General features: G+C 51.3%; 1 protein-coding gene across 5 annotated transcripts; it reads left to right on the top strand.

The window, feature by feature from the left end:
• The first annotated feature begins 1,373 nt into the window (after positions 1-1,373).
• On the top strand, positions 1,374-21,575 carry CBX7 (chromobox 7). 5 transcript variants are annotated; one of them, XM_082777363.1, is made up of 8 exons: positions 1,374-1,631; positions 5,399-5,485; positions 6,569-6,612; positions 10,600-10,665; positions 11,168-11,234; positions 11,834-12,173; positions 14,510-14,644; positions 15,131-21,575. In XM_082777363.1, exons 2-8 carry the CDS (start codon positions 5,417-5,419, stop codon positions 15,163-15,165), a joined length of 756 nt encoding a protein of 251 aa, XP_082633489.1. In that variant the 5' UTR covers positions 1,374-1,631; positions 5,399-5,416; the 3' UTR covers positions 15,166-21,575. The 5 variants fall into 5 exon arrangements, with proteins under 5 accessions (XP_082633489.1, XP_082633487.1, XP_082633486.1 ...); XM_082777361.1 differs by lacking the exon at positions 1,374-1,631 and adding an exon at positions 1,713-1,809 and having other exon boundaries at positions 14,513-14,644; XM_082777360.1 differs by lacking the exon at positions 1,374-1,631 and adding an exon at positions 1,714-1,809.
• Positions 21,576-23,303: the final 1,728 nt, after the last annotated feature.

Genomic DNA, 23,303 nt, shown 5'->3' with positions numbered 1-23,303 from the left:
AGAGCAGAGGCACCTTCCCTGCCCCGAGCCAGCTCAGGACATTTCACTGGAGGAGGAACACCGGGGCAAGCACCAGCCCCGTTGGGCATCGCCGCAGGAGGGGCAGGAGACGCAGGTGCTGCGGTGTGGGGCAGCATCAATCCAGATCTCTCCCTCCGCGTCGAGGTTTCCTGGCAATTGAGGGGAAAAATAAACAGCTGGGGTGAGAAAAAGAGCCTGCAAAGAGCCCCGCAGGAGCCCTCTGGAGCTTGCGCTCGCCCGAAATCCCAGGCCTGCAGTGCCACCTAACGAGCAGCCGCTGGGGCGGGGAGAGCGGGCAGCGGAGCCCCAGCGAGCGAGATTGGGAGGTGCCAAGGGGCCTCCCCGGACTGCATCCAGGTTTCTGCCTCTGCTGATGTAAGGAGGCACCGCAAACCAGCAAACCACCACCCGGGCAGGGAGCAGGCAGAAAATGTGCCACAGCTCAGTCCTCCTGGAGCTTAGAGCTCAGCCCGGGCACCCAGGCCGGGATGGGAGGCTTGTGGGGGCCACGGGGTGTGCAAGGAGCAGAAATCACTTTGGCCTAGGTCCGGATGCTCAGCAGGGGTTGGGATCTTTTCGTTTTTATTTTATACGGCAGCCTAACGCACAATGATTTGCTGAAAAGAAGAAAGCGGGCATGACGGTTCTGGCCGTGCAGCACCCTGCATGCAGAAAGCCCTCTGAAAAAGAGAAATTTCCAGGGCTGGACGCCCCACAGGCAGGAGGGGACAGAGCACAGGTGGACTGCAGGAACAACGTTGCCACGAGAGGCTCGTAGCGAGGGCAGGAATCTTCCAGAGTGAGTAGCTGGAGGAGTTTCTGTAAGTGTGTGGGAGCCAAGGCGTTTCCAAGACATACTTATGGCCATAGTTGGGCAGGCTTGCATTAAAACAGCAAATTTCAAGCGTATTGAAACAACAAAACTAAAATCCATCGAAACCACAAATATATGTGTGTATATAAAACACACACACACGAACAAAAACAAAACAAACCAAAAAAAAAAAAAGAACCACAAAAGCGCTTCTTTTGCCTTTCCCACCCACACTTCAGTTCTGGGCTACGGAGTGCTGAAAAAAATCCTACAGCAGCTTCCTGAAAAGGAAGCTATAAAAACGGTGTACTTTGTGTACCAAAGCAGCGTGCTTCGGCCCTGCTGTGACACAGAAATATGCAGCATCTGAAGTGGCCCCGAGAGAAGGAACACCGTTCTCTAGCTAAGTATTTATCTTGGAAAGCAGAGAGCGGCCTTGCAGCACCTTCACAAGGACCCGTTTACGTATTTCGGATGAATCTGGCACTGGAGAACATGTACGCACAGCCAGGGATCGGCGTCGGGGCCAGGGCACAGATCTCTTGCCCAGGAAAAGAGCTGTCAGGTTGGGCTGTGCCACACGGCCGCCTGCTCCCTGGGAGCTCTGAAGTTGTCTTGCGCCAAGCGGGTCAGCTGCAGGGGGTGGATGTGTGCCCCCTGACTCCCCAGAGAGACAATAACCTGGCGTTTGGGGCGGTGTCCCCAAAGATGGGATCCCAAAGACAGAAGAGGGACAGGACCTTGATCACTAGCACCGCTGGAGGTGTGCTGTACCTGCCGAGCTATCGTTAAACAGGTAAGAAAAGTCATCTTTCAGCGGCATTTTCAAAGAAAAATGGTAGCTGCTACTGTCGGCACTGATCCTGTTGTAGGAACTAGCTGAGCTCTTTGAGGAAGATTGGGAAGAAAACCTAAAGGATGGTTCCATGTCACTCCCAGCTGTCAGCCAAGGTGCAGGAAAGCTGCCCCCCAAGGTGAGGTGACACTAAGGGACAAGTGCCAGCCGTGTGGTGTTCGGAGGCTCAGTCTGGGGTTCAGCGCTTGCCATCCCATTTAGATGGCACTCCTGGTACCTCGGGGCTGCACGCAAGGCATAGCCACGATGAAAGAGAAATGCTGGGTGCCCTGATCTAACGGGGTGAAAGACTGAAGCAGAAAGCTGTGAGGTATGCCTTGCAAGGGGTGGAGAAGCCCCATGCCAGGCAAAAAGGGGCTAAGGGAAGAAATGAAATGAAACTGAACCAAAACAGATAATTTTCTTTGCGGCAGACCCCAACTAGAGCTCTCAGAGGGACCGAGGCTTGGGCTGGGTAATCTTTCTTCTAACCTCCAGGACTAGCTTCTTTAGCCAGGGCAAAGGGACAAAATTGTTTGTTTTCCTCATGTTTTGTGTAACCCCTGAAAGCAGAACATCACCTTATGCAAGGGCTGGGGCTAGCTGGCCATCTGCTTTCAGGAAATCTCTGTGCTGGGAAAGGATCAGAGCCAGGCGAGGAACACACAGCAGAAGTGCAGCTTTAAACACTTCAGTCGCTGGCTGCTGTTGCAAGGCTCTGGGTAAACCGAGGGGCTGCCAATTGGCGGCAGAGGGCAGCTGCATTCTTTCCACAGGCTTTAAAAAACCTACAGCATTAAAGGCACTGATGGGCACAGCCATAGGGAAGTTTTCTTGGTGCCCTTGGGCTTCGGTGCCGGTACTCAGCACGTCCTGCCTGTGCCTTGTGCTGTTTCCACCCCACTCAGCCAGCTCAGCCCTGAGCGGGCTGGTCTCAGAGGCCAGCTTGTCCATTTGCTGCCCTTTGGTTTGGCGATGCGTTACGAGGAGGCTGCGTAGCAAATCTCAATCTGCGCATAACACGGACCTGCGCACACAGAGCAGCACGAGGAGTGCCATCTACTGATAATTACACATACAGCAGCGCACAGCCCTAGGCCAGCTCACCCATCAGGTTGCCGATCCATTGCGAACGGCATCATCACCGGCAGCACGGCTGCTCATGGCTGCCAGCTCCCGCGGCGTTACGGAGTCGTGGCGGCGGCGGCGTGCTCGCGGGCTGCCAAATCCTGCTCCTGCTGCAAGGTCGTTTCTTGGAGCTTCAGCAGGCAGCGTTTCTTCAGGGATGTGCCGCGTTGTTTTGAAGCAAGCCCGATCTTTGCTGCAGTCTTCTGGAAAAAAAAATAAAAAAAATCCTTGGCAGGATTAGGCTTTCTAGAATATAAATGCCCACTAATAATTTTTTAGCGTTAATGGAAGTGCCTGTATCTACTGCAGGCTGGGTCGTTTAATCAAACTAGCGGCAATTAAAATGGTAATTTCTCCGCGCTAAATTCTGCTTGCAGTTTTTACTCGAGTAAAACTCTTTGAAGTTAATTGGAATTTTGATTAAAGACTCGTGGATCTGGGTCTCTGAATTTGTACTAAGGAAGGTTCAATATTTGCTTTGGTTTTCTGCACGCTGAGTTCACTGCTATGTATTAGTGTGGTTGTACAATTAGCCATAACAAGAACGACTCCAGTAAAGATTTCTGTAATCTAGCTCTTGATATACTTTTAAAAAGGTCTTTTAACAGAATGCCTTTTGAAGGCTGCCAGACGCGAAAAATTTGATTGCTTAAATTGTTTGTCTTCATTATTTCTAGTCCCTATAAACAGCAGAATAACATTCTCTTAGCGGCAATTCAAAAGTTGGGACAGGGTGGGAGGAAGAGAGATGTTCTTGCTTTTCACCCTTATGGTTCCAGTTTTGGTTGTCAATGCAAAAAGAAACAAACAAACAAACAAACCGAACAAAACCCACAAACCAACCCCAAAAAAACCCTCCACACCCCATCTATTCAAATTACATTATAACCATTATTAAAATAATAACTAACTGTGGAGTAACAGCTTTAAATGCTTTTTTTGTGTGTGTGTTTGCAAGTAGGAGCTCTGCAGAAAACTGCTCAGACTATTGCAAGAGGCTCAGTAACGTTTTCTGAAGAGTAAAACTGAACCACGGTAGCATGTTTTGCCACTTGAAGCACTTGAAGAAACAGAGGAGCATTGCCTTTGTGGCTGCCTGAATTACACAGATAAATTTAAGCAAAGTCGGTATAGCTGCATGTGAGAATAAAAGCTCCTTGAACGGACGAGGAGTGACGCAGAAACATGCCCAGAAAACAAGGACACAAATTGTAGGCTTGTGGGGGAACGTGCCTGGAACTTGGCTGCAGGCTGCTGTCATCCTGTGGGCAGCATGCATCACCTCCAGGAGAAGGAGAGACATTTCTCAAGATCTCTGAGGAGCCTGAAGCAAATATCGCTTAAACTGAGATTGGGTCAATAGTTGGTGTAAGAAAAAGAAAAGGAAAAGCAGGAAAAAATAAGGGAATAATTGTGCAGAAATGAGAGTGACGGTATTGGGGGCTTGGATTCTTACTGTACAGCTTTGTTTAAAAGACTATCAAAGCTTGTGATGAAATTGCTTCGTTCTGAGAATGCCTTCAGCATTCATTAAGAAAGTTTCTTTAATTTAAAAAAAAAAAAAAAAAAAAAAAAACTCTTAAGCTTAAAAGGCATATTGAATAAGATGTAAATCTCCTTTACCAACAGGTCCAGCAGGTTATCAATAACGAATTCATTTGCAAGTTTATTTGCTGTGCTGGGGGGATATTTTTTTTCCTTTCATCCCAACATGGTCAACGTCAGGTTGCCAATGTGCAGTTTCTCCCATTTTCCAGTTCAGCTCTGCAATAATTTAAGTGCAAGGAAAGGGATTAAAAAGCCTCGCAACTCAGAGAAACGTTCTCATCTTTTCTCCCTCGTTTTTCTGAAGCTCTTAGCTTTGAGTTACAGAGTAAAAAGTGTGTTTTTTTTTTTTTCCCTCTAAAATGTGGAAACGCAATATGAGGAAGGAAGGACTGGCACTTTTTGACATTTTACTTCGCAAGGCAGCACGAAACCTTGAACGCTGAGCGGCCGCGCAGCTCCAAAGCCAAACCGCCGCTAAGCCGCATGTAATGGTTAGCCCAGCGTCCACAAGGCTGGGCGGTGAACTTTGAGCAGGCTGTTTTTCGACAGGCAAAAGCGAGAAGAAGAAAACACCTCAGCCATCGGCACCTGAAGGGCCGGCCGGCGGAGGGGGACGGGTCGCTGAGGGGAGGCGGGAGCTTGAGGGGGGGGACGGGTGCCATTTCCCCTCCCTCAGCCCGCCCTCTTAACGCTTTGCCAGCCGGCGGCTCGCCGCCTGACGGCAGCCGGGGGCCTCCCTCATCCCCTCGGTGCTCCCCGGAGCGAGAAAAACCGGGGGAAGAAAGGGGACGGGGACGTGAGGGGAGCGGGGCGGCCATGAGGCGATGGAGGGAGGGGAGGGAGGGGGGGGGCGGTAGCGTCCCCTCAGGCGGTTCCCGCCCAGCGCGAGGCCACGCCCCCCGCGCGCGCCTGAGGAAAACGTTGCGCAGGTTCTAAAGCGGGGGGGGCGGGGGGGGGAGGGGGGCGTGTGAGGGGGTGTGTGAGGGGGGAGAGCCGTTAACGGCCGCCACCGGGCAACGGCCGTCCCCACAGCCGCCCTCCCGTCCCCACAGCGCTCCCTTCACGCCCTCATGGAGCTGTCGGCCATCGGGGAGCAGGTGTTCGCGGTGGAGAGCATCCGCAAGAAGCGCGTGCGGAAGGTGGGCAGCGCGGCGGGCAGCGGGGACCCCCCCCCCCCCCCCCAAAAACACACCCCCCTCACGGGACCGACCCCTTTTCACGGCGCTGACAGGGCTTGGGGGGGGGGGTTGGGGTCGCTGATGAGGCGAAATGGGCATCCCCGGATAGGTTTTGGGCAGGGGGGGGGGGCTGCACCCCCCTATAAGGGGTTATAGGGGATGCAGCGCCTTTGCGAAGTTCCCCATAGGGTCGCCTTCCCAAACATCAGGGACCTGCCCCCCCCCCCCCCCCCCCCCCCATAGGTAGATAAGCCCCACGCTGCAGCTCGCTTTGGCTCCTCCACTGTTGTGTAAAGGTTTGTGCACCTGCAGCGCTGGCATCCTCCCGCTAACCTGAAGGCCGCTGCCCTGCTTGGGGAAGTGTTTTTGCAAGTCCCCCCGTGTCCTGTTAAAGGCAGCACTGATTGCCCGTGCTCCTCAGGGCCCTTGGATGTGCTGCTGCTGCTGCTTGGCTTTCGGTTTTGTACTTGGAGTGCACAAATAAATGGTTAACTCTCAAGTTGGGCTGTGAACTGCTGTTTGTTCGGGTCGAGAGGTTGGGGGGCCGTGATGGATGGAGCAGCGCTCCAGTGAGGCGTGTAGCAACTGGAAGGGAACATGCCGAAGAGATGCTTCATAGGATCGGAAATCTTGTCCTTCTCCTCCCTGCTTAAACAAATTCCTTTGACACCTGCTCTTGGCATGCATCTCCCTCTCACGTTTATGCATGCTGACTTCTTGAAGCGTTCCCTGTAAACGCGGGGATGGTTGCAGTCTGGCTCGCCGGCTGGCTTTTGGGCTTCTGCCTGCTAGCTTCTGCTAAGGTCTGATCCCGATCCAATGGTAGTTCAGGCACTCCTAAATAGCCCTGTGTGCCCGTGTCCTGGGGGAAGAGGTGCAGCAAGCACAGCTGAACGAGGAAGTGGCTTTCTCTTGAAAATAAAGTGATGGGAAATGAGCTCTTCGGTTGCAGAGTTTAGTCCTGTTGATTGGTTGCACCTCTTACCGTAGCCCATATTTGGTTGCAGAGTTCACCTGTTTTCTTCTTCCTTTTTCCGCCCTCAGGGTAAAGTAGAATACCTGGTGAAGTGGAAAGGATGGCCCCCGAAGTAAGTTGTGTTTTACTTGTCTTTTTTTCTTTAATACTTGGTTATAGCTTTCGCTGTATCTCTGCAGCTGAGCATCTCGTTCTTCATGTGTAACCTCGTGCCTCATTCCAACAACTACAAACAAAGAGCCACAAACCAAAACTCTGTACTATTTCCGGACTGGCAGCCGAGGGATACAAACCGTGTGTCAGTCTGTTCGGGTTGGTTTTTGCCACCACTGAAATATTCCATTGAGATGCTTTCTAGATACGTGGCTTTTTAAATTCAGCGTGAGTTTAACAAGGAACCCTGATTCTTCTGGATTTGGCACAGGGCTTGCTTTTCTGAGTCAGCACCAAGAGGACCCCGCGTTATTTGTAGAGCTATTTGCAGTCTTTTAAAATAGAAAACAAGGTGACGGTCTTGTCTTGCAGTCCTACTGTATATCCCCTCTGCAAGTCACAAAGGAAAAGGGCAATATTTCGGTTTTATTGATGGCAGCCAAACGGAGGCGATCTTTGCCCCTTGAAAATTACCGCCATGCCTTCATTTCCTTGTCTGAAACCTTTTGTTGTTTTGAGTGCCTTTTCTGCTTTTGCTTTGGTTGCCATATTGCAAGAAGAACAGAATAAATCTGTCCCTTTACAGCATTGCTGCGCACTGTTTACAGATACTCCTCTATCAAAATGCAGCTGCCTCTGAGGAAGCGTGGTTGCTCTGTGCCTACACAATCTGTAAAAAGCTTTGAGATTAAAAAAAGATTAGGTAACTGGAGAATATTACGACGTCAGCCCTGTAGCAGAATGGCCTCACGGTCCGTGCAGGGCCCCGTCTGCTTTTCTGTTTCTAGCTGTGCACACGCACAGCGTGCGTGGCGACGGCTGCGCTACGCGTGTGGTTGCACTGGATGGTGCTGAGCAGAAGGGAATTCCTGCTAGCTCATCCGTGCAGCTGCAGAGGGGGCTGCTCGGATGTTGTCCCGACAGATTGTACCCGGTGTTTCAGACGTTGAAATGTGTTTCTGCATGCCTAATCCTTGGAGGGCACGCACAAATAAGCAGCTTTTTCTTTCTGGTGGTGATGGTAGGAGGGGGGTGACTTTGTTCTTGACTATGAATTCTGCTGTTGGAGCATAACCTTGTGTGTTTGAGTACCAGCTGCCACGTAGCTTGGCTCAATTGTTGGACCACTTCTCCCTCCCAAGTAGCAAAGCCTAATTTAATCACTGGTAGAGATTGGGAAACATTTCCAGGCTGTGAGGCATCGTCCCATTTGGCTAGAATACCAATGTTTGTCCTGTTCTCCTTTCCACAAACACTTTGAGGTCCTTCTTGGCCAGTGACTTTGCAGGAGAAGGTGGATTGAGGCACGGTATCGTGTTTCTTTTGACAGAGCAGCCCTTATTCGAGCGGCTGCCTTTCCTTGCCCTGCATCTTGGATCAAACTCGGGGGGAAACAGGAGCTCTGTTCTGGGAGTTGAAAGCGCAGCCTTCTGCCCCGAGAGCAGGGGGGTGCAAAGGCTCCCTTGCTGTGATGCTGTGAGAAGTCCAAACACCTTCCCTCTTCCCGCATGCTCCAGCTTTGAAGAGCACTGATTTATTTATCTTTAACTGTTCACTCCGTGGCTTGAGGTGCTTAAAACCAGGATGCTCGGAGCATGCGAGCCACTTTCATCCTGCTAGCAGCCTCTCTTCCCTCTTTCTAAGCAGAAATATGCCTGTGACGGCATGCAGCACCACAAGCTGTTTGCGTCTTCGCCTTCCAATATCTGCTTCCTCATCCCTCGTCGTGTTTTCGTTTCATTCCCCTCCCCAGCCTTGTCGCATTGCTCTGTAATCTCTGCACCGGTTACTCCATGATTCCCATTGCAGGCGTCATGGAGGAGAGAGCAAGGGTAGGACTGCAGTTGGCTGCTCTGCCATTTTTTTGGTATTTCACAGTTCAAAGAGAATCGTTCGAGCCCTGCTCCTCAGATTGCTGGCTCCTACTGCAGGAGTCAGGTAATGGAGGAGTTACAGCCTGATTCTAGCTACAAGCTTGTTTACAACTTGTGTTGGAGTTAAGAGGGGAGGGGGAAGAGGAGGAGTAGAAGGAGGGGGAGGAGGATCATATGATCTATGTTTTCCAGAGTGCCTGCTCTCTGCAGTTCTGCTGCAGCCTGGGCTGTGTGTGCCCGTATATATAGCTCTGTGCGTGTGTGTGCGTGTGTGGCAAACTGAACTGTTTTTTTTTTTTTTATGTGCAGTGTTTTGCCACTGCAGTGAAGCCAGGAACTGAGCTGCAGAGAAAAAGGCAACACCCACTGTGGATTATTCATTTTTCTTTCTTTTTTTTTTTTTTTTTTTTAAAGCAAATCCTCTTTCTTCTCCTGCCCATGAAAAGTAATCTGATGGCCTCCCCCCTTTTCTCCCCCCAGTGTTATTATTTTTCCTAAATTTGTACAACGAGTGCCAGAATCCCTGCAGCTGGGAGGAAGCCTTCCTCTGTTCAAACAGCATCTTGGCTTTGACAGCTCACAGTCAGGTTGCTGCAGGAGGCTTGGGCAGGGGAGGGAGGGATCAGATGGTTATGAAGACATCTGTTCTTAACCCTCTGATGTACAGTGCACGTTGGGATACCTGAATTTCATACTTTTGTTCCTCCCTTTTGTAAAAACTGCACCTTCATGGGTAGGACCATTCTCCAGGAGCTCTCCCGTGTTTTCATTTCCATTTCATCTGCCCATGAGGTAGAAGAAAAACATTGCCAAACCACCTCCCCTGCATACATATATGCATGCACCACCTGCCCTCGTGTGCAGTCTGTGCTTCATCCAGAAATGGAAGCATCCGAAAATGCTTTCCCCCAGTTGAAAGGCACGGATACTCTTGCCACCCACCCATATCTCGTGTCTGGCCTTCCTCACGGGGGCCGGAGGAGCTCTGTCTCCAGGCCTGGGGCCTCACATTCCAGGAAACCGAATGGCTGGAGGCATTTGGGGTTTCAGCCTTGCTTTCTTGCTGTTGAGTTTGCGTACTAGAGACATGCCACCCATCTTTTCTGGACAATTTCTTAGAATAAACCCACAGCAAGGCCTGCCTTGTGACCCTTCCACCCTCCAGAAACCTTTTACAAGGGGAATTTTTGGCTGCTTCTGGTATCAAGAGCAGCTGTGCCCCTTGGGGATGGGTTTTGGTGTGGCCTGCTGTGTGGGTTCATAACCTTCCCGAGCAGCTGGCTCCATCACAGCTCTCTGGCAATCCCAGAGGGAGACGGGGCAGTGAGTGACACTGCTCACAAGCTACTTTTAGAGCATCCAGCTTATTTTGAGTAGTTTCAGTAGCCCTAACCACGGTGCAGGTGTGTTCCTCCTGCTCTGGTACTGAAACACCGATGGCCTCTGAGAGCGAAATGACCTGCAGGGGGAGCCGAGGAAGAGTTGGAAAGGCGCCATCAGCTTGCCTGGGGGCCCAAGCCTAAACATGTTTAGTTGAATGGCAACAGTGGAGAAAAATTGAACTCTTCTTAAATAAATACTTTAGGCTCCGGTGATTAGAGGTAATTAATAATGCAGGTGAGAAAGCGTACTTTTAATCTTCGAGCGCTCTCAATTAAGAGAGACCTATTTTTCAGAAAGCTGTGTCAGATCTCATCGCATCCAATGGATTTACTGGACTTGTGGGAGTGCTGCAAATGTGACCTGGTTAGGCGTTGTCTTCAAAACAGCTTGTGCCTCTGCAGAGGCTTTGCAAACTGTGGAGGGAGCCCAGGGGAAGAAAGCCTTCCCTGTTCGACAAATTGCTGCCTGATGCTTGGCCCTGCCTGTTTTTGGGAAGAGGAGGTGGTGTCTGGCAGGAAGTTTTTTGGGGGGAATGGCTGGGATTCCTCAGAGCTCTAGCAATGTTGTGGCAGGCCCCGCTGACCCTTGTGAAGACAGTATCCAGGACCTCAGCATGCTGGGAGCAGCCCTGCAGAGAGAATGTTTCATTAAAACGTTGTTTACTTTATATTCCTTATGTTTTTCTTCAGATACAGCACATGGGAGCCAGAGGATCATATCTTGGACCCTCGCCTGGTAGTGGCTTATGAAGAAAAGTAAGGGCGCATGTTCTTTTCTCTCCCTGGATGCAGGAAAAGGAAATACTGTCTTTATTTCGTAGCATGTATAAAGTACCCTGCTTCAATCAAAGATGAGATGTGTAGGGATGAGCCCTGCTCCATCTCTGTACCCCGGTTGTGGCTGAGGCAGATAAGGCAGGGCTGGCACTGTTTGGGAAATAAGGCCGAACACAAGCAGCATTGAGCCAAAACGCAGTCAGTTTCAGGTTTTAATCAGGCCCAGGGCTGGACTGGAGTGATGTGAGGTGATAAGTTTCCCTAACCCATCCTCGATCAGTGAAGTCAGAGAAAAATCCCCTTGTTGCAAGAATTTCACTCCTACACGAAGAAATTCTGGAGTGCTTTCCAAGCCCGCGCTGCTCCTAATTGGGTTTCGATGGAGAAAGCGAGGGAGCTCTGCTGCAAAAGGTGGAGGTCTTGAGTAGGCTTTGTGCTGTGGTGTCTGGTGCTTGGCTTGATTTGTGTTCCTCCTTCACAGGGAAGAGAGAGACCGCGCTTCAGGGTACAGAAAAAGAGGCCCCAAACCCAAGCGCCTCCTGCTGCAGGTAGCCTCTTGCTCTTCTACCGTATAGTTGTGACTGGTTAGCTGCTGCGCTGCTGCCCTGCCCGCGGGAAAGTGGAAACTGCCCGTTGGTTTTTGCGTGGACAAAATCGGAGGTAGCCAGCTAAATCAGTAGGTAGGCAGGTTCCTTTAACCTGATAGCCGAACAGCGGCTAGCAAGGCAGAGAAGAAGGGGCAAAAAATAAACAAAACGAAGGAAGAAAACCAGCTGTTGCTTTCTGAAATAGGATCTTCTAGATTTTGGACTTGGGTGGTTGCAAATAGTTACCTGGTTTGCATGGCCTTTACCTTCACCCTGGGCCTGGAGCTTCCAACATGTGCAAGGCAGTAGCTGCTTGGAAGTGGAGGTCCAGCACGCTTTGGTGCCCCGCAAAGCAGCCGATCTCAGGCTGCACGTGTGAGAGAGAGCTCAGATGGCAGGTGAAGAAGTGAGAGAAACAGTGTGGTAGGAGCAGAACGACTTCTCCTAGGTCACCTAGATGCTCAGGGGCTGAACTGAGGATAGATTCCCGGCTCCCAGGTGAGAGCCCTGGCTATTATCAGATTCCCATTCTGCCCCTTGCTGTGTTGATGTCTTGGCAGCGGCTGTATGGCATGGACTTGAGGAGTGCCCACAAGGGAAAGGAGAAGCTCTGTTTCTCTCTTGCACGGAGGTTTGGAGGAGGAGACAGTAGCCTGCCAGGGGCCAAGACAGGGCAGGCAGAGTTCTCAGAGAAGACTGGGGGAACAGTCCTGCCCTTCTCTCTCCGGAAGCAACGCAAAAACCAGAAGTACCTGCGACTGTCAAGGAAGAAGTTCCCCCGCATGACGAGCCTGGAGAGCCGGAACTGCAGGTGTGAGTTCTTCCTGAACGATGCGGTGGGCCTGGAGGCCAGGCAAAGCCCCGAGGACTGGGAGGCCGTGCAGAACACCAGCAAAGAAGGTAAGGCCAGACGCCGCTTCACTGGGAAGTTCTGGGGCATGAGAGGGATGCTCTATGTGTTTCCCCCTTATTTGCCCCATCCTGAGATTGCGGTTTAGGTCAGGTCCTCCCTCAGAGCAGCTCTCGTTGGCTCGTATTGTGGCCCTCCTGCCTGCAAATCCCTTCCTGTTTGGATGTCAGTACGTCTTCGTCTGCTGATTTATCTTAATCTACCGTCCTGTCGTGAACAGTGACAGGACCCGAGGGAACGGCACGAAGAGGTGGCAGGGGAGGGCGTTAGGGAAAGGTTCTTCACCGAGGGGCTGGTCAGGTGCTGGAACGGGCTCCCCAGGGCAGTGCTCAGGGCACCGAGCCTGACGGAGTTCCAGAAGTGTTTGGACAACACCCTCAGACACATGGCCTGAGGTTTGGGTGGTCCTGTGTGGAGCCAGGAGTTGGGCTGGGTGATCCTTGTGGGGCCCTTCCAACTGCAACACTCAGTGATTGATCTGCTTTAGTGTGCGCCTGTAGTCTTAAACGGGCAGTGCCCCTCCCAGTGTGAGCAAACAGGCAGAACTTACTGGAACTTACTGCAGTCTTCCAGTTTCCCCCCAGCAGAGGTGACACGAAGGTGTGACAGTGACGAGCTCCGCCTCTGTCCACGCGCCAGCACGGGTTTTGCCTGCTGGCTGGCTGTGGGCAAGCAAGGACAGCAGCGCTCCTCTCCTAGTGCTGCTCTGAGAGCAAACAGGAATGCCCTTAGGAACCCGCGGCGCATTCCTTCTGCCCCCTCCTTCCCCTTCCTCCCCACGCCCCGCGTCCTCTCTGAAGTCCTTTGCTGCAGAGCTATGTGCGAGGGGGGTGAGAGATGCAGCGAGGATGGTAACTCCTGCCTGATCCCTCCGAGTAGGCAGCGGGAGTGTAGGCATGGGAGATGTCCAAGCGCATTTGGCATTTTGGGGAGGGAGGGAGGGATACCAGCATCTTGTGCAGGAGAGCTGTGGGATGTGCGTGTTGCTCCGAGTTACCAGGGAAACTCTATCCGTGCATTATTAGAGCTTCTGAAGGCGTGAGCCTTCCCGAGGAGTGGAAAACAAGGGCTTGTGCTGCTTGTAGTAGCTGAGGGAATCCTGCTACTCCTTGCTAGGAGCAGTTGTGAGCCAGGCTGGGTGAGGAAGGATTTTGGGAGAGGGCTGTGTTCTGGGAATCAGCACCAGCCCCTCTTCTTTCTGAGAGGGACTCAAACGGCGACTGAAATCCAGAGAGGCAGCAATGGGGCAGGCACAGAGGAACTCGGAGTCACGTCCTGGCAGCGGCCAAACGTTGGGGGCTCCTCTCCCCCAGAAGTGCTGGTCTTTAAAGCACATCGGGATCTGAAGGGTGGACAGCACTAGAGATACGTGAAACAGTTCTCCACCAACACATGGCATGTGTGGAATTCCACCTAGCGCCAGGGTGGATTGAACTCCTCCTGAGGTGAAAGTAGACACCCCAAATATTTGAGACAGAAGCCAGGAAATACCCTCCTGGGGATGTTTTTCCCATGTGCTTTGCCTAGGCTGGGACAGCAGAGTATAGTACAGGTAGGGTGGCAGAGACAGGGTATGTTTCCCATCCTCTCTGTGTTTTTGTGTTTATCTTTAGGGCCTAAAAATGAGGTTTTGATTGGGAGTGGGACAGTTCATTATTCTTACAGTGTGAAAGTGTAGGAAAGTTTGGGTTTCTTGTAAGGAGCTATCGGGGAGCAAAGGGCGGTTGTGAGAACGGGAGAGCAGCTTCTCTGTGAAGCGATATTGATTGGTTTCGGAGAGAATTGCACCCAGGCTGCATTACGGGTGCAGTACAAGGAAGCCCCTCGATTTTACATCCCTTTGGCTCCCATGGGAGGGTCGGAAGCGTGGTGTGTGTCTAGGAGCTTGTGATTTCTGACTTTTCGGCAGGGCAGGGCATTTGCAGGCAGGTGAGCTCACACCTGGGTGGGTTTTACTGCCAGGAGCAACCGAGGGGCTGTTACCCGCGAGATGGCAGGGGACTGGGGCTGCTGGGATGCGCTGGGTGGTGGTAACGGGTCTTGGTGCCTTGCGTCTTTTCTGATTTGATGCTGGTGTGTGTCTCAACACCCCTGCTGCCGTTTGCTTTCCCCATTATAACCCGCAGCGATCTCCTGCTTTCCCATAGCCTCTGAGGGCAGGGCTTGCCCATGCCCTTTCTTGCCTTGTGCGTGCAGACTCAGTGCAGGCTGATTTCACCACCATTTGTCAGGAAGGAGGCCCCTTTTCCATCCTTCCCTTCCCTTCCCTTCTCCCCGCCCTCTCTCCCTCTCGCTAACGTGCTCTTATCCGCCTCTCCTTTTGCAGCAGATGTGGATGGCAGTCTCCCGTGGATCCCCACTGTGCCCCCCAGCGAAGTGACAGTGACAGACATCACGGCCAACTCCATCACCGTCACTTTCAGAGAAGCACAAGTGGCCGAGGGCTTCTTCCGAGACCGGAGTGCGCAGTTCTGAATCTCTGTTTTCACTGCTCCCCAAATCCAGTGCTTTTAGGGTGGGGCTAGGGAGGGGTTACTTTATCCCTTAAGGAAAAAAAATCCAAAATGTCTCCTTAAAATGTTTACAGAGACCTTTTCTTTTTCCTCCTTTTTCCCCTTTCAGATACGCAAAAAAAAAAAAAAGGGGGGGGGGGGGTTGGTGTTGCAGCATAGGGGGTGTGTGTTTGTCATCGCTTTGTCCATCCGAAAAACTGACAGCCCTTTCCCTGGCAAAGACTCCCCTCCTCGATGTGAAAGCAGCGAGCTGAACAATTCCCCTTTTATCCTGCTAAGTGGCGGCAGCTGCGTTTGTGGGGAGAGGGCATGTGGAGGTGGAAAGAGAGCTGGATCTCCAGCCTGCCGCCTTGTTCTGCAATTGATATCCCCTGGATAAAGATATTTCTCTGTGCAGTGCTCTTCCCACCTTCCTCCTCCCTCTCTTCATCCAGCAGCGAGAGGCGATGGATCCTACCTGTGTAGATAACTCCAGCCTGTTCAGACTTTCTCTCCAGTGCTGTTTTCCCTGTGGCCTGCTGTCAGGACTTCAGAGCTGTGTTTGCCTGCCTGTGGTAAGTAAGTCTGTGCAGCACAGGTCCTTCCAGACGGCAGAGGTTTCTCCGTTTGTTTGTCGGTCGTGCAGGAAAGCCTGAAATGCATCCCTGAAATCTCTAGATTGGCTCCCTAAATTCGATTTGCCCTCATTAAAGCTCAGAAACCCAGCCCAGGCAAGACATACCACTCTGTCTACGCTAAACAAGATTTCCAGGCTCGTCTGTGCTGTGTGAGAAATGCGTTACGGAAAGTGGGGTGTTCTTATCCTTTGCCAAATTCTGTATTAATGACAAATGCTGCCCTGAGTCCATGGTAGTAGTTGTTTGAAAACTGACTCCTGCTCCCTGAGAGGAGGGGCTACCAGGACAACTGAAGCATTGCCTGGCACTGCAAAGATATTCAAGATCTTGGCACAGGCCCAGGACACAGGAATTGGACAGAATTGAGCTAGAAACGGACCTTGATTAGCAGCAAATTCTGTTCTTGGATGCCATTGGGAGATCCAAGGTAAACAACATGTGGGGAAGGCATGCATTGGAGTTGAAGAGGGGGAAAAAATCTTAATTCTTAGCAATGAGAATGCTTGGGTTGTGCTGTCGGAGTAATAATCTGCCGTGACTCCAGCCTCCTCACAGTATCTGTGATCCTGTACTGCTTTACTGATGGGAACTTCCCCTTGGAAGGCTGAAAACTCTTTGCCAAGGAAAGTGGTCTGCATTTCAATAGACCCCGCCTGATCTTGCACTTCAAAATGCCTTGTGCTGGACTGCCCGTGACACTTTGAGGTTTTGGAAGAATTGCTGTCTGTTGAGTCGGTAGTCTTAACGTCTGTTCTCGCACGTGCATATTCTCTTCCATTTCGAAAAACCAAGTTTTATTTAACTAACTTAACAGTTTATAGACCTTTTCCTATGGAAAGCAAGAAAAGTAACCTAGAGGCTGAGGTGGGAACTGCCAGAGAGAGTGCTGCAGAGTAATATCGGCTGTCACGATTACTGTCCTTCAATCTTTTTTTTCCCCTTTCCCCACTCCACATGATGCTGTATTTATAGGAAGCTCTGCTCTGAGCTCTGAGGTAAAGACACCTGTGGAACTCCGCAGCGTGCAGTAGTTGCTTTGCAAGGCTTTGGCTGCTAGCCTGCAGAATTTGGGAGCTCTGGGACTTCTGGTCATCCAAACATCTGCTTTTTGCAAAGTGCTTGGGCTGCCCCAAAAGCTTTTAGTAAAAGCAGGCTTTATGGCAGATAGGATGTGACAGGGCAGCGTAGAGTTAGGATTTCCCCTTCCACCTCAAAGCTGTTCGAACAGGCCTGTCTCTTACTGTGTCACAGCAGTTTCAGGACTGCTGGGAAGACGCTGAATTTCCGGACTAACCTCTTGTCTCCCAAAGAAGTGACACGAAAGTTGAATTACGGAGAAATCAGAGAGGGCGAGAAGTGGAAGGGGGGCAGAGTTACGTGGTGGGAGGAAGAGCGAGTGGGCAAGACTTAGAATAGCTAGCAAGGGCAGAACGGATGAGGTAAGCAGGCAGGCCCAGGATGTTTGTTGAAAGTGGGTGTCTGGAGCAAGGCTTCCGAGTCTGGAGTTGCATCGTATAAACAGGATCGCTCTCCTGCAGCACGTGGGGTCGCGCAGTCTCTCTCTCTGTCACCCCCTACACACGCACGCACGTCTTCCCGACACCTGCCAAACGTGCTGAATACCTGCATCTCTCTCTGCTGAGACCTGTGGTCTTTCTCCATGGCTGAGTCCACTCACCAGGGTTGCAGCAGGTCAGGCAGTTGCAGAAGCGTAATGTTTAGCTCATTTTTGGAAAGTCGTGAACCCCAGCTCATCCGGTTACATTTTCCTGGCATTTGTTGGATCTGTTTTCTTTCATGCAGCTACTGCCACCTTTCTCCTGTCTTCATTGCAGTGTACAAACGCACCAAAAAGCTTCCTATTTACCAAGGTAAACAGGTTTTGGCTGTTTTTTGCTGACATTGGAAGCAGCACCAATCCTGTGGCAGGAAAGAGCTTGTCCTAGTAAACTGGATTTCCGTCTTCTGCTTTTTTTTTTTTTTTTCCACTCACCAGCTGAGACTTCTCAATGTTTTGTTTTGGCATTTCTCTTTAAACATCTTTTCTTCCTCTTGCAGTGGAGTTTTCAAAAACCTGTGGTGTTTTTTTTTTTTTCCCCAAAGATGATACACCCCCAGCTTCATCTCTTAATCATTTCTTTGGATCGGGCCAGCTTGTGTTCTTCTGGTGACTAATCACCTTGCTGCATGAAGCATCAAGCGAGATACCTGGCTACCCTGCTGCCTTCTCTACGGGTCACTTAGGAGTTAACTCGTGGCAGGTTAAGATCCAACAAGCTGCATGTGCGTGGGTTTGGTGTGTGTGCGTGTGAGGAGGAGTTTGTGGCAGGAAACTAAGCAGTTGCTGTGGGGTGGGTTTTTTTTTTTCTTGGCTTTTTGTTGTTTTTTTTGACATTCATGAATTCTTGCTTATCTTAAAGACCTTTTGAGAAGGTTTTTCTCTGCTTAAGATGTGGCTCTCTTCCATGCTGTCTGGTGACATGTCATTGTAGACTTCCTTGGTGGAGCTGGTCTTCAGGGACTTCAAAATTAGCTTTACACCACTTCTGCAGGTGTAAAAATGCATGGGGATTTTTTACTGTTGGTGGCAGGAGAGGCTCTCTGGGTTTACTTGTCTCTTTTCCCCAGTCCCATCCATTTGTGAGTTCAGCCAAAATTGAAAATTGAATTGGGACCTCTCGAGCTAACATATCAGGGAAATCAGATGCTGTGCTCAGAATTTCGTTAAGCATTCCGTTTGATTAGGAGAGCCAGAATAGCATCCAGCTGAAGCAGAGTTTAATAATTCTATTTGAAGCACAAGCTGAGAATAGAAATGGGCTAACTCTCCCATACCTCATTTGGCTCCATGGCTATAAACAAGGAAAACAAACTCCAGCCAGTGAAAATTACTGAGATGTGCTCGAGGAACCAAACTTCTCCAAGAACAGTTCCATGTAGGAATTTACCAGCCGTGTTTAGGAGACAAGTTTTTCATAAATCTTCTCACAATAGAGTCATTGTGTATGATACGACAGGACCGAGGGGCTTCTTGAGACTGGAAAACCTTCACTGTTAACACTAGTTGAAAAAAAAAAAAATAATAATTGGAAAGGACTGCCTGTGTGCCTGGCAGGTTAGAAACTAGATGTTACTGCTTGGTTATGTAAGTGATGCCTTGGAACAGCGAGTTGCAGCACGTAAATAGTGGCATTAAGGAGCCTCGTAGCTCCTGCATGCTCCGTATTGTCCTGCCTTTGCTTGGGGGCCCTCTCGCTTGTGAAGTCAGACCAAGGTGTTTGTTTTATTCTCTTCTTTTTCAAGCACAGCCAGGATACCGTTGTGAGGACACCCAGGTGCCATTCTGTTTTCCAAAGAAAGCCTGAATTTGTTAGCGACTTGACCCTTGCTTGTGTCAGAGGCTCCGAAACAGAAAGAAGCTTGTTGAGAAATGAATGGCTTTTTTTATTTTGGTTGTTGTTAGTGTGGTGAAACTGTCCAGAATTGTTCTCCTGGTGTTTCTTTTTGACTGAATGTGTAAAAATGTTTGTTCACCTCGCGGGGGGCCAGCGGCACCAGTACTGCTTCCTGCTGTACGCCAGTTAGTGTGCTTTGATGGTTTTACTGGAATAGAGACGGGAGGCCTCGCACGGGACAAAAAATAGGCAGGGTAGCTCATGCAAGACCCTCAGTGGTAGCCACAACAGAGGCTGGGGTGCGGAAGACAGCAGCGAGTGCTGTTAGCCACATCCATGTATTTGAGCAAAGCTCGATCTGCCATTGCCTCTCCACCCTTTCCTCTCCTCTCAGGCTTTAAGTTTGTGTTTTCTGAAGTAGGGAAAGCGTTTTTTTGGGGGAAACCTCCTTTTCTACCCCTCTTCTGCTCCTCCCTTGCTTCCCCGCAGCCTGGGAAGAAGAGGGCTGTTGGGCTCCGTAGGAAAATAGCGGGGGCAGCTGCGTGTCTGGGGGAAGGGAAGGAAGGAGGTGCCTCAGAGTTGCTCTCGCTCGGCTGCTGAGGGCAGGCCTCGGGGTGAGCAATTAGCGGCGTGCTGCACGAGCAGAGAACTTGCAGTGAAACTCAAGGCCCATCTAGGGCCGCAGGGGCCAAAACCCCCTGATTAAAAGCAAATGCTGAGGTGATAAACCTGATTTTATTTATTTAATTTTGGTAATTGATCATGTTGGTGTTAACTGCCATCCATTGAAGCCCAGTTCAGTTACGAGCAGCTAAATTAAAGCAGCCTGTTCCCTACAGGCTCCACGTGCTGCTCGCTTGGCTGTGGGTTTGCCTCAGTCCCTATGAAGAGGAGGAAAATCCCATGATGGGGATGGGGAAGAGACAACTGGGGGATAGAATCAGGCCGTGTTCAGGAGCCTCTTCTCCTCCAGCACCTGTGATCCCTTGCATCAGCGGATGGATGATGGTGTTGAGCCACTCAGATTCCACCCAAATAGCTGCTTAGGATAGGAACACCTCTGAAACTGCCAGAGGGAGAGAAGCAATCACTTCAAGTTCAGTTCAGACCCTTCAGATCCTTTCCCGTAACAAGTACTTCCTGAAGGGATGACCTTTTCTTTCTCCTCCAGCCCTCTTCCCTTGCACCCTGGCTTTCAGCGCCGTGGCTTATCGGGGATGATCCCCAGGGAACGCAGCTCAGTGGGAGTTGGGGATGGCTCTTAGGGGAGAGACGGATCGCTGCCGAGACGGCGTGGGTAGGTTCTTCTCTGCTGAGATTGTTGCTGTCTGCCGTGGGCCACCCTGCAAAGACTGCAGGGGTTCTCGTCTGAAACGTGCTGTGGGTGCAGGCTGAGAGTGCCAGACAGGTGTTGGAGAGAGCTCACGAGGCTGTTGAGAACCTCCAGCAGCTCATCTCGGTACTGGGGTAGCCGAGTTTTGACTAGGAGGGGGATTTGGGAGGAGGAGGAGGAGAGCCTTTTTTTGTATTATTACTTTATTTTTAACCAGAAAATGTAGTGTCAGCACAAAGGAGCTCTTTGCAAATCTGTCAAAATGTTAAGCAGCTTTTTTTTTTATTTTATTTTTTTAAATTTTTTTGCTTTTAAGTCTGAAGTATGTTTTGAAGCACTTTGGAAATGCAAAGCACTAGGAGTGCAAAGCACTCCTTATCGTCTGCCTAAAAGTGGCGTTTGAAAAAGCGAAAGATGTATCTGTTTCAGGATGCTGGCTGTTCCTTAGCAGTTTTTTTCCAGAGCTGCCACCCAACCCTTCGCTTCCCTCCCATGGCTGAGGGGGAAGAGTTTGCTCCAGCCATGCCGAGCGAAGGAGGGCTCCCCGAGAGGGGAGAGGAGACGTGCAGGGTCCCCAACTCACCTTCAGGGTGCCTGTTGGCTTCTTCCCCGCCGCCTCCTTTCCCTGAGGAACGGGGGAAAAAAATGCAGTTCAGTTGCAGCGGGCCTAGTCTGGAACTACGGCCGCTTCTTCCAGCTCTGGGGACATCCGCGTGAAGTTTTCTGTCTGAAGAATTGCACCTTATTAGCCTGGTTGGGGACTGGGGAGGTTCCCGCCCTTGATGCGGGGAGAGGAAGGTGAGGGTGAGCCAGAAGCTGTCTTCAGATTATTCTGGAGGCTCTTTCCTCACCTTACCTCCAACAAAACGGCGACAAAATGACTGAACCGGTTCAGACGAAGCTTTCATTCTGCATATCTCAAGAACCTTTCGAGCAGGCTGAGAGACTCTGCTCCCTTGCCTAGTCAGCTCTACGCTCGGAGGACCCCCGGCTCTCCCAGGGGGGCTCCAGCTCCAACCTTTCCCCTCGGCTTCTCTCCACCATTTGGACTCTTCCGCGCCCTGACTCATGGCACTCGGTGTGCGTCCCTGCTGCTGGGGGGGTCAGGCAGGAAGGAGGGAGGCTCCCCGTTTTTTCCTCGTGTCTCTTCGGTTGTTGCCGTTGTTCCTGTCAGCACGCTAGAGTATCTGAGTCTTTGCACACAGAAAAGCTTCCTTTTGCACAGAACGAGCTTCTAGCTTTTGTACAGACTAATTGAATGTATTTGGGGGGGGCCGGGAGGGGGGGAGAAGTAGGGAGTAAGACCGATTCCAAACAAACCCACCGGAGTATAATGCCTTTTCTGAGCGCGTACGTGCTGTAAACGGAGGTTGCAAGAGCGAAGGGAGGGCAGGCTCACGTATAATTTGACACAAAGTGTGGTTTTATTTTTGTACTGATACGGATAAGAGACTGTACAGCATCTATTTATTTAGATGATTTATGTGGTAAATGTTGCAAACAAAATTATTAAAATATTAAATATGAGAACTGACATTTACTTAATGGCCTGTCCGTGTGGTCATTTACCTCCCCTTCCTTTAATTCTCCAGCTGAACGGTTTTCCCCCCCGTCCCTCCTGTTGGTATAAGCACGCAGTGCGGTTGGAAAAAAGAGTGGAAAAATGCGTGTGCGTGCGTGAGAGCGATCAGGAAAGAGAGGGCTGATGAAGAACGGAGCCTGCAGAAGGCTGTTCCCGGCATTACTCACGCCTTCGATTCGAGGAGGATAGGTTTGTATTAATTTTTAACCACTGGGGGAGTTAGAGCTGTACAGAGGTGACCCAGGACAGCTGGCCTTCGGCGGCTCAGGACTGGAAAAGCAGAACGCCGGTCGCAGGGTGTGGGGAGCTCCTGACGCCCTCACACCCTGCGGTGCTGCCAGGACGCTAGCGGAGAGGGTTCCTGAGCCAGTCGCAGCTCAGGCCTTAGCAGAGCGTGGTCGGCAGGGCTGGATGTGACCGGTGGCACTGGAGCAGGCCCCCAGCCAGCCACTAATTCTCTGGCAGCAGCTCGCGAGTCAGGTGGAGGAGGAAGAAGCTGCTGCAGTGCAGCGGGATGGGAGAACCCGCTCCAGAGCCTGTGCCGTCCTTCCCCTGCCAACGCTGCAGAGGCTGGCTGGCGCTCGCAGCTGGGCGGCTTGGCCTTTCCCGTGCGTGTGGTGGTTGGATTAAAGGTTAATCGGGATGCTGTGCGTGTGTGTGTGTATTTTAATAATCTGTTGTTGTGCCACCCCTCCGATCCGTGCGGTGCTGGAGAAAACAGAAGTGCTGGAGCGGCAGCGGTGGCTGAGCACCTCTCGGAGCCCTTTGGGTGGAGATGCCAACCCTGCAGGCCACCAGCCTGCAAAATCGCGGGCCTGGGGGCTCGGAGCAGGTGATATCGGTATTATTTTATTTTATATCAATAAAGTAAAAATGTTCTCACGCCTCCTGTGCTCAAACGCTGCGTGCCAGGGGTTGTAGGCCTGGTTGCACCCACACATCTTGTTGCTTCCCGACAATTTTCTTGTGAGGACCAGCAGCTGCTCTGGGACCGCCAGCTCCTCTGTCTGAGAGTTTTCCTGGAAACGGGAACGAAATAAGGGAAATACCCAGGGATGTGGCTCCTCAGCTGCTGGTTCTGCTCGGAGAGGCCAAAAAGGAAAGAGCCAGGGCCGGGGTGAGACCTGTACAAGGTCTGGGGCCACGCAGCAGGCCTGGGCTCCCTCCTGTTATAGGGGGCGAGGAGCAGGCCCTGGGGAGCCCCCCATTTACTGGGGGCACCTGGATGGGGAGCCTGAAGTGCTCGTTTGTATGGACAGCATTAATCAACGCAATTAAAAACACCACAACACGACGGGTGCTGGCCACTCGCTCTTTTCCAGGCGCCTCACGGTGCAGGATGAGGGCTGAGCACAAACACGGGGCCGTGGGGACCCCCGGCCTGGCTGCCATTTTGTGTCATTTTGCGTTTGGCTGGGGTTCGCTGTTTTTCTGCGGGCATTTGTTGGGTTTTTGGGGTTCACTGGGGTTTGTTGGGCATTATTGGGGTTTAGTTCCCCCCTCCTGCCCCATTACCACCTGCAAGATGGTAACTGGGGGCGCTTTTACAGGAGCACTTGAGGCGGGGAATCCCCCCCAGCACCCACCCACTTGGTTTTTTATGATCATTACTACGATTTTGGGGCCTGTTTCCCTCGCGGCGGCGCCTGACGAGACAGAGACGATGACGCGAAAAGCAGC

Source organism: Aythya marila (assembly GCF_965140915.1).
Source record: "Aythya marila genome assembly, chromosome: 1".
NCBI lineage: Eukaryota > Metazoa > Chordata > Aves > Anseriformes > Anatidae > Aythya > Aythya marila.
This window is presented reverse-complemented; position numbering and strand designations above follow the sequence as displayed.

Coding starts and splice junctions, on each gene's coding strand:
- CBX7 (XM_082777360.1), top strand. CDS start 1,762: ATGTCACTCCCAGCTGTCAGCCAAGGTGCAGGAAAGCTGCCCCCCAAG. Junction 10,666..11,167: donor GTAGTGGCTTATGAAGAAAA/GTAAGGGCGCAT, acceptor CCTCCTTCACAG/GGAAGAGAGAGACCGCGCTT. Junction 14,645..15,130: donor GGGCTTCTTCCGAGACCGGA/GTGCGCAGTTCT, acceptor CTCTTCATCCAG/CAGCGAGAGGCGATGGATCC.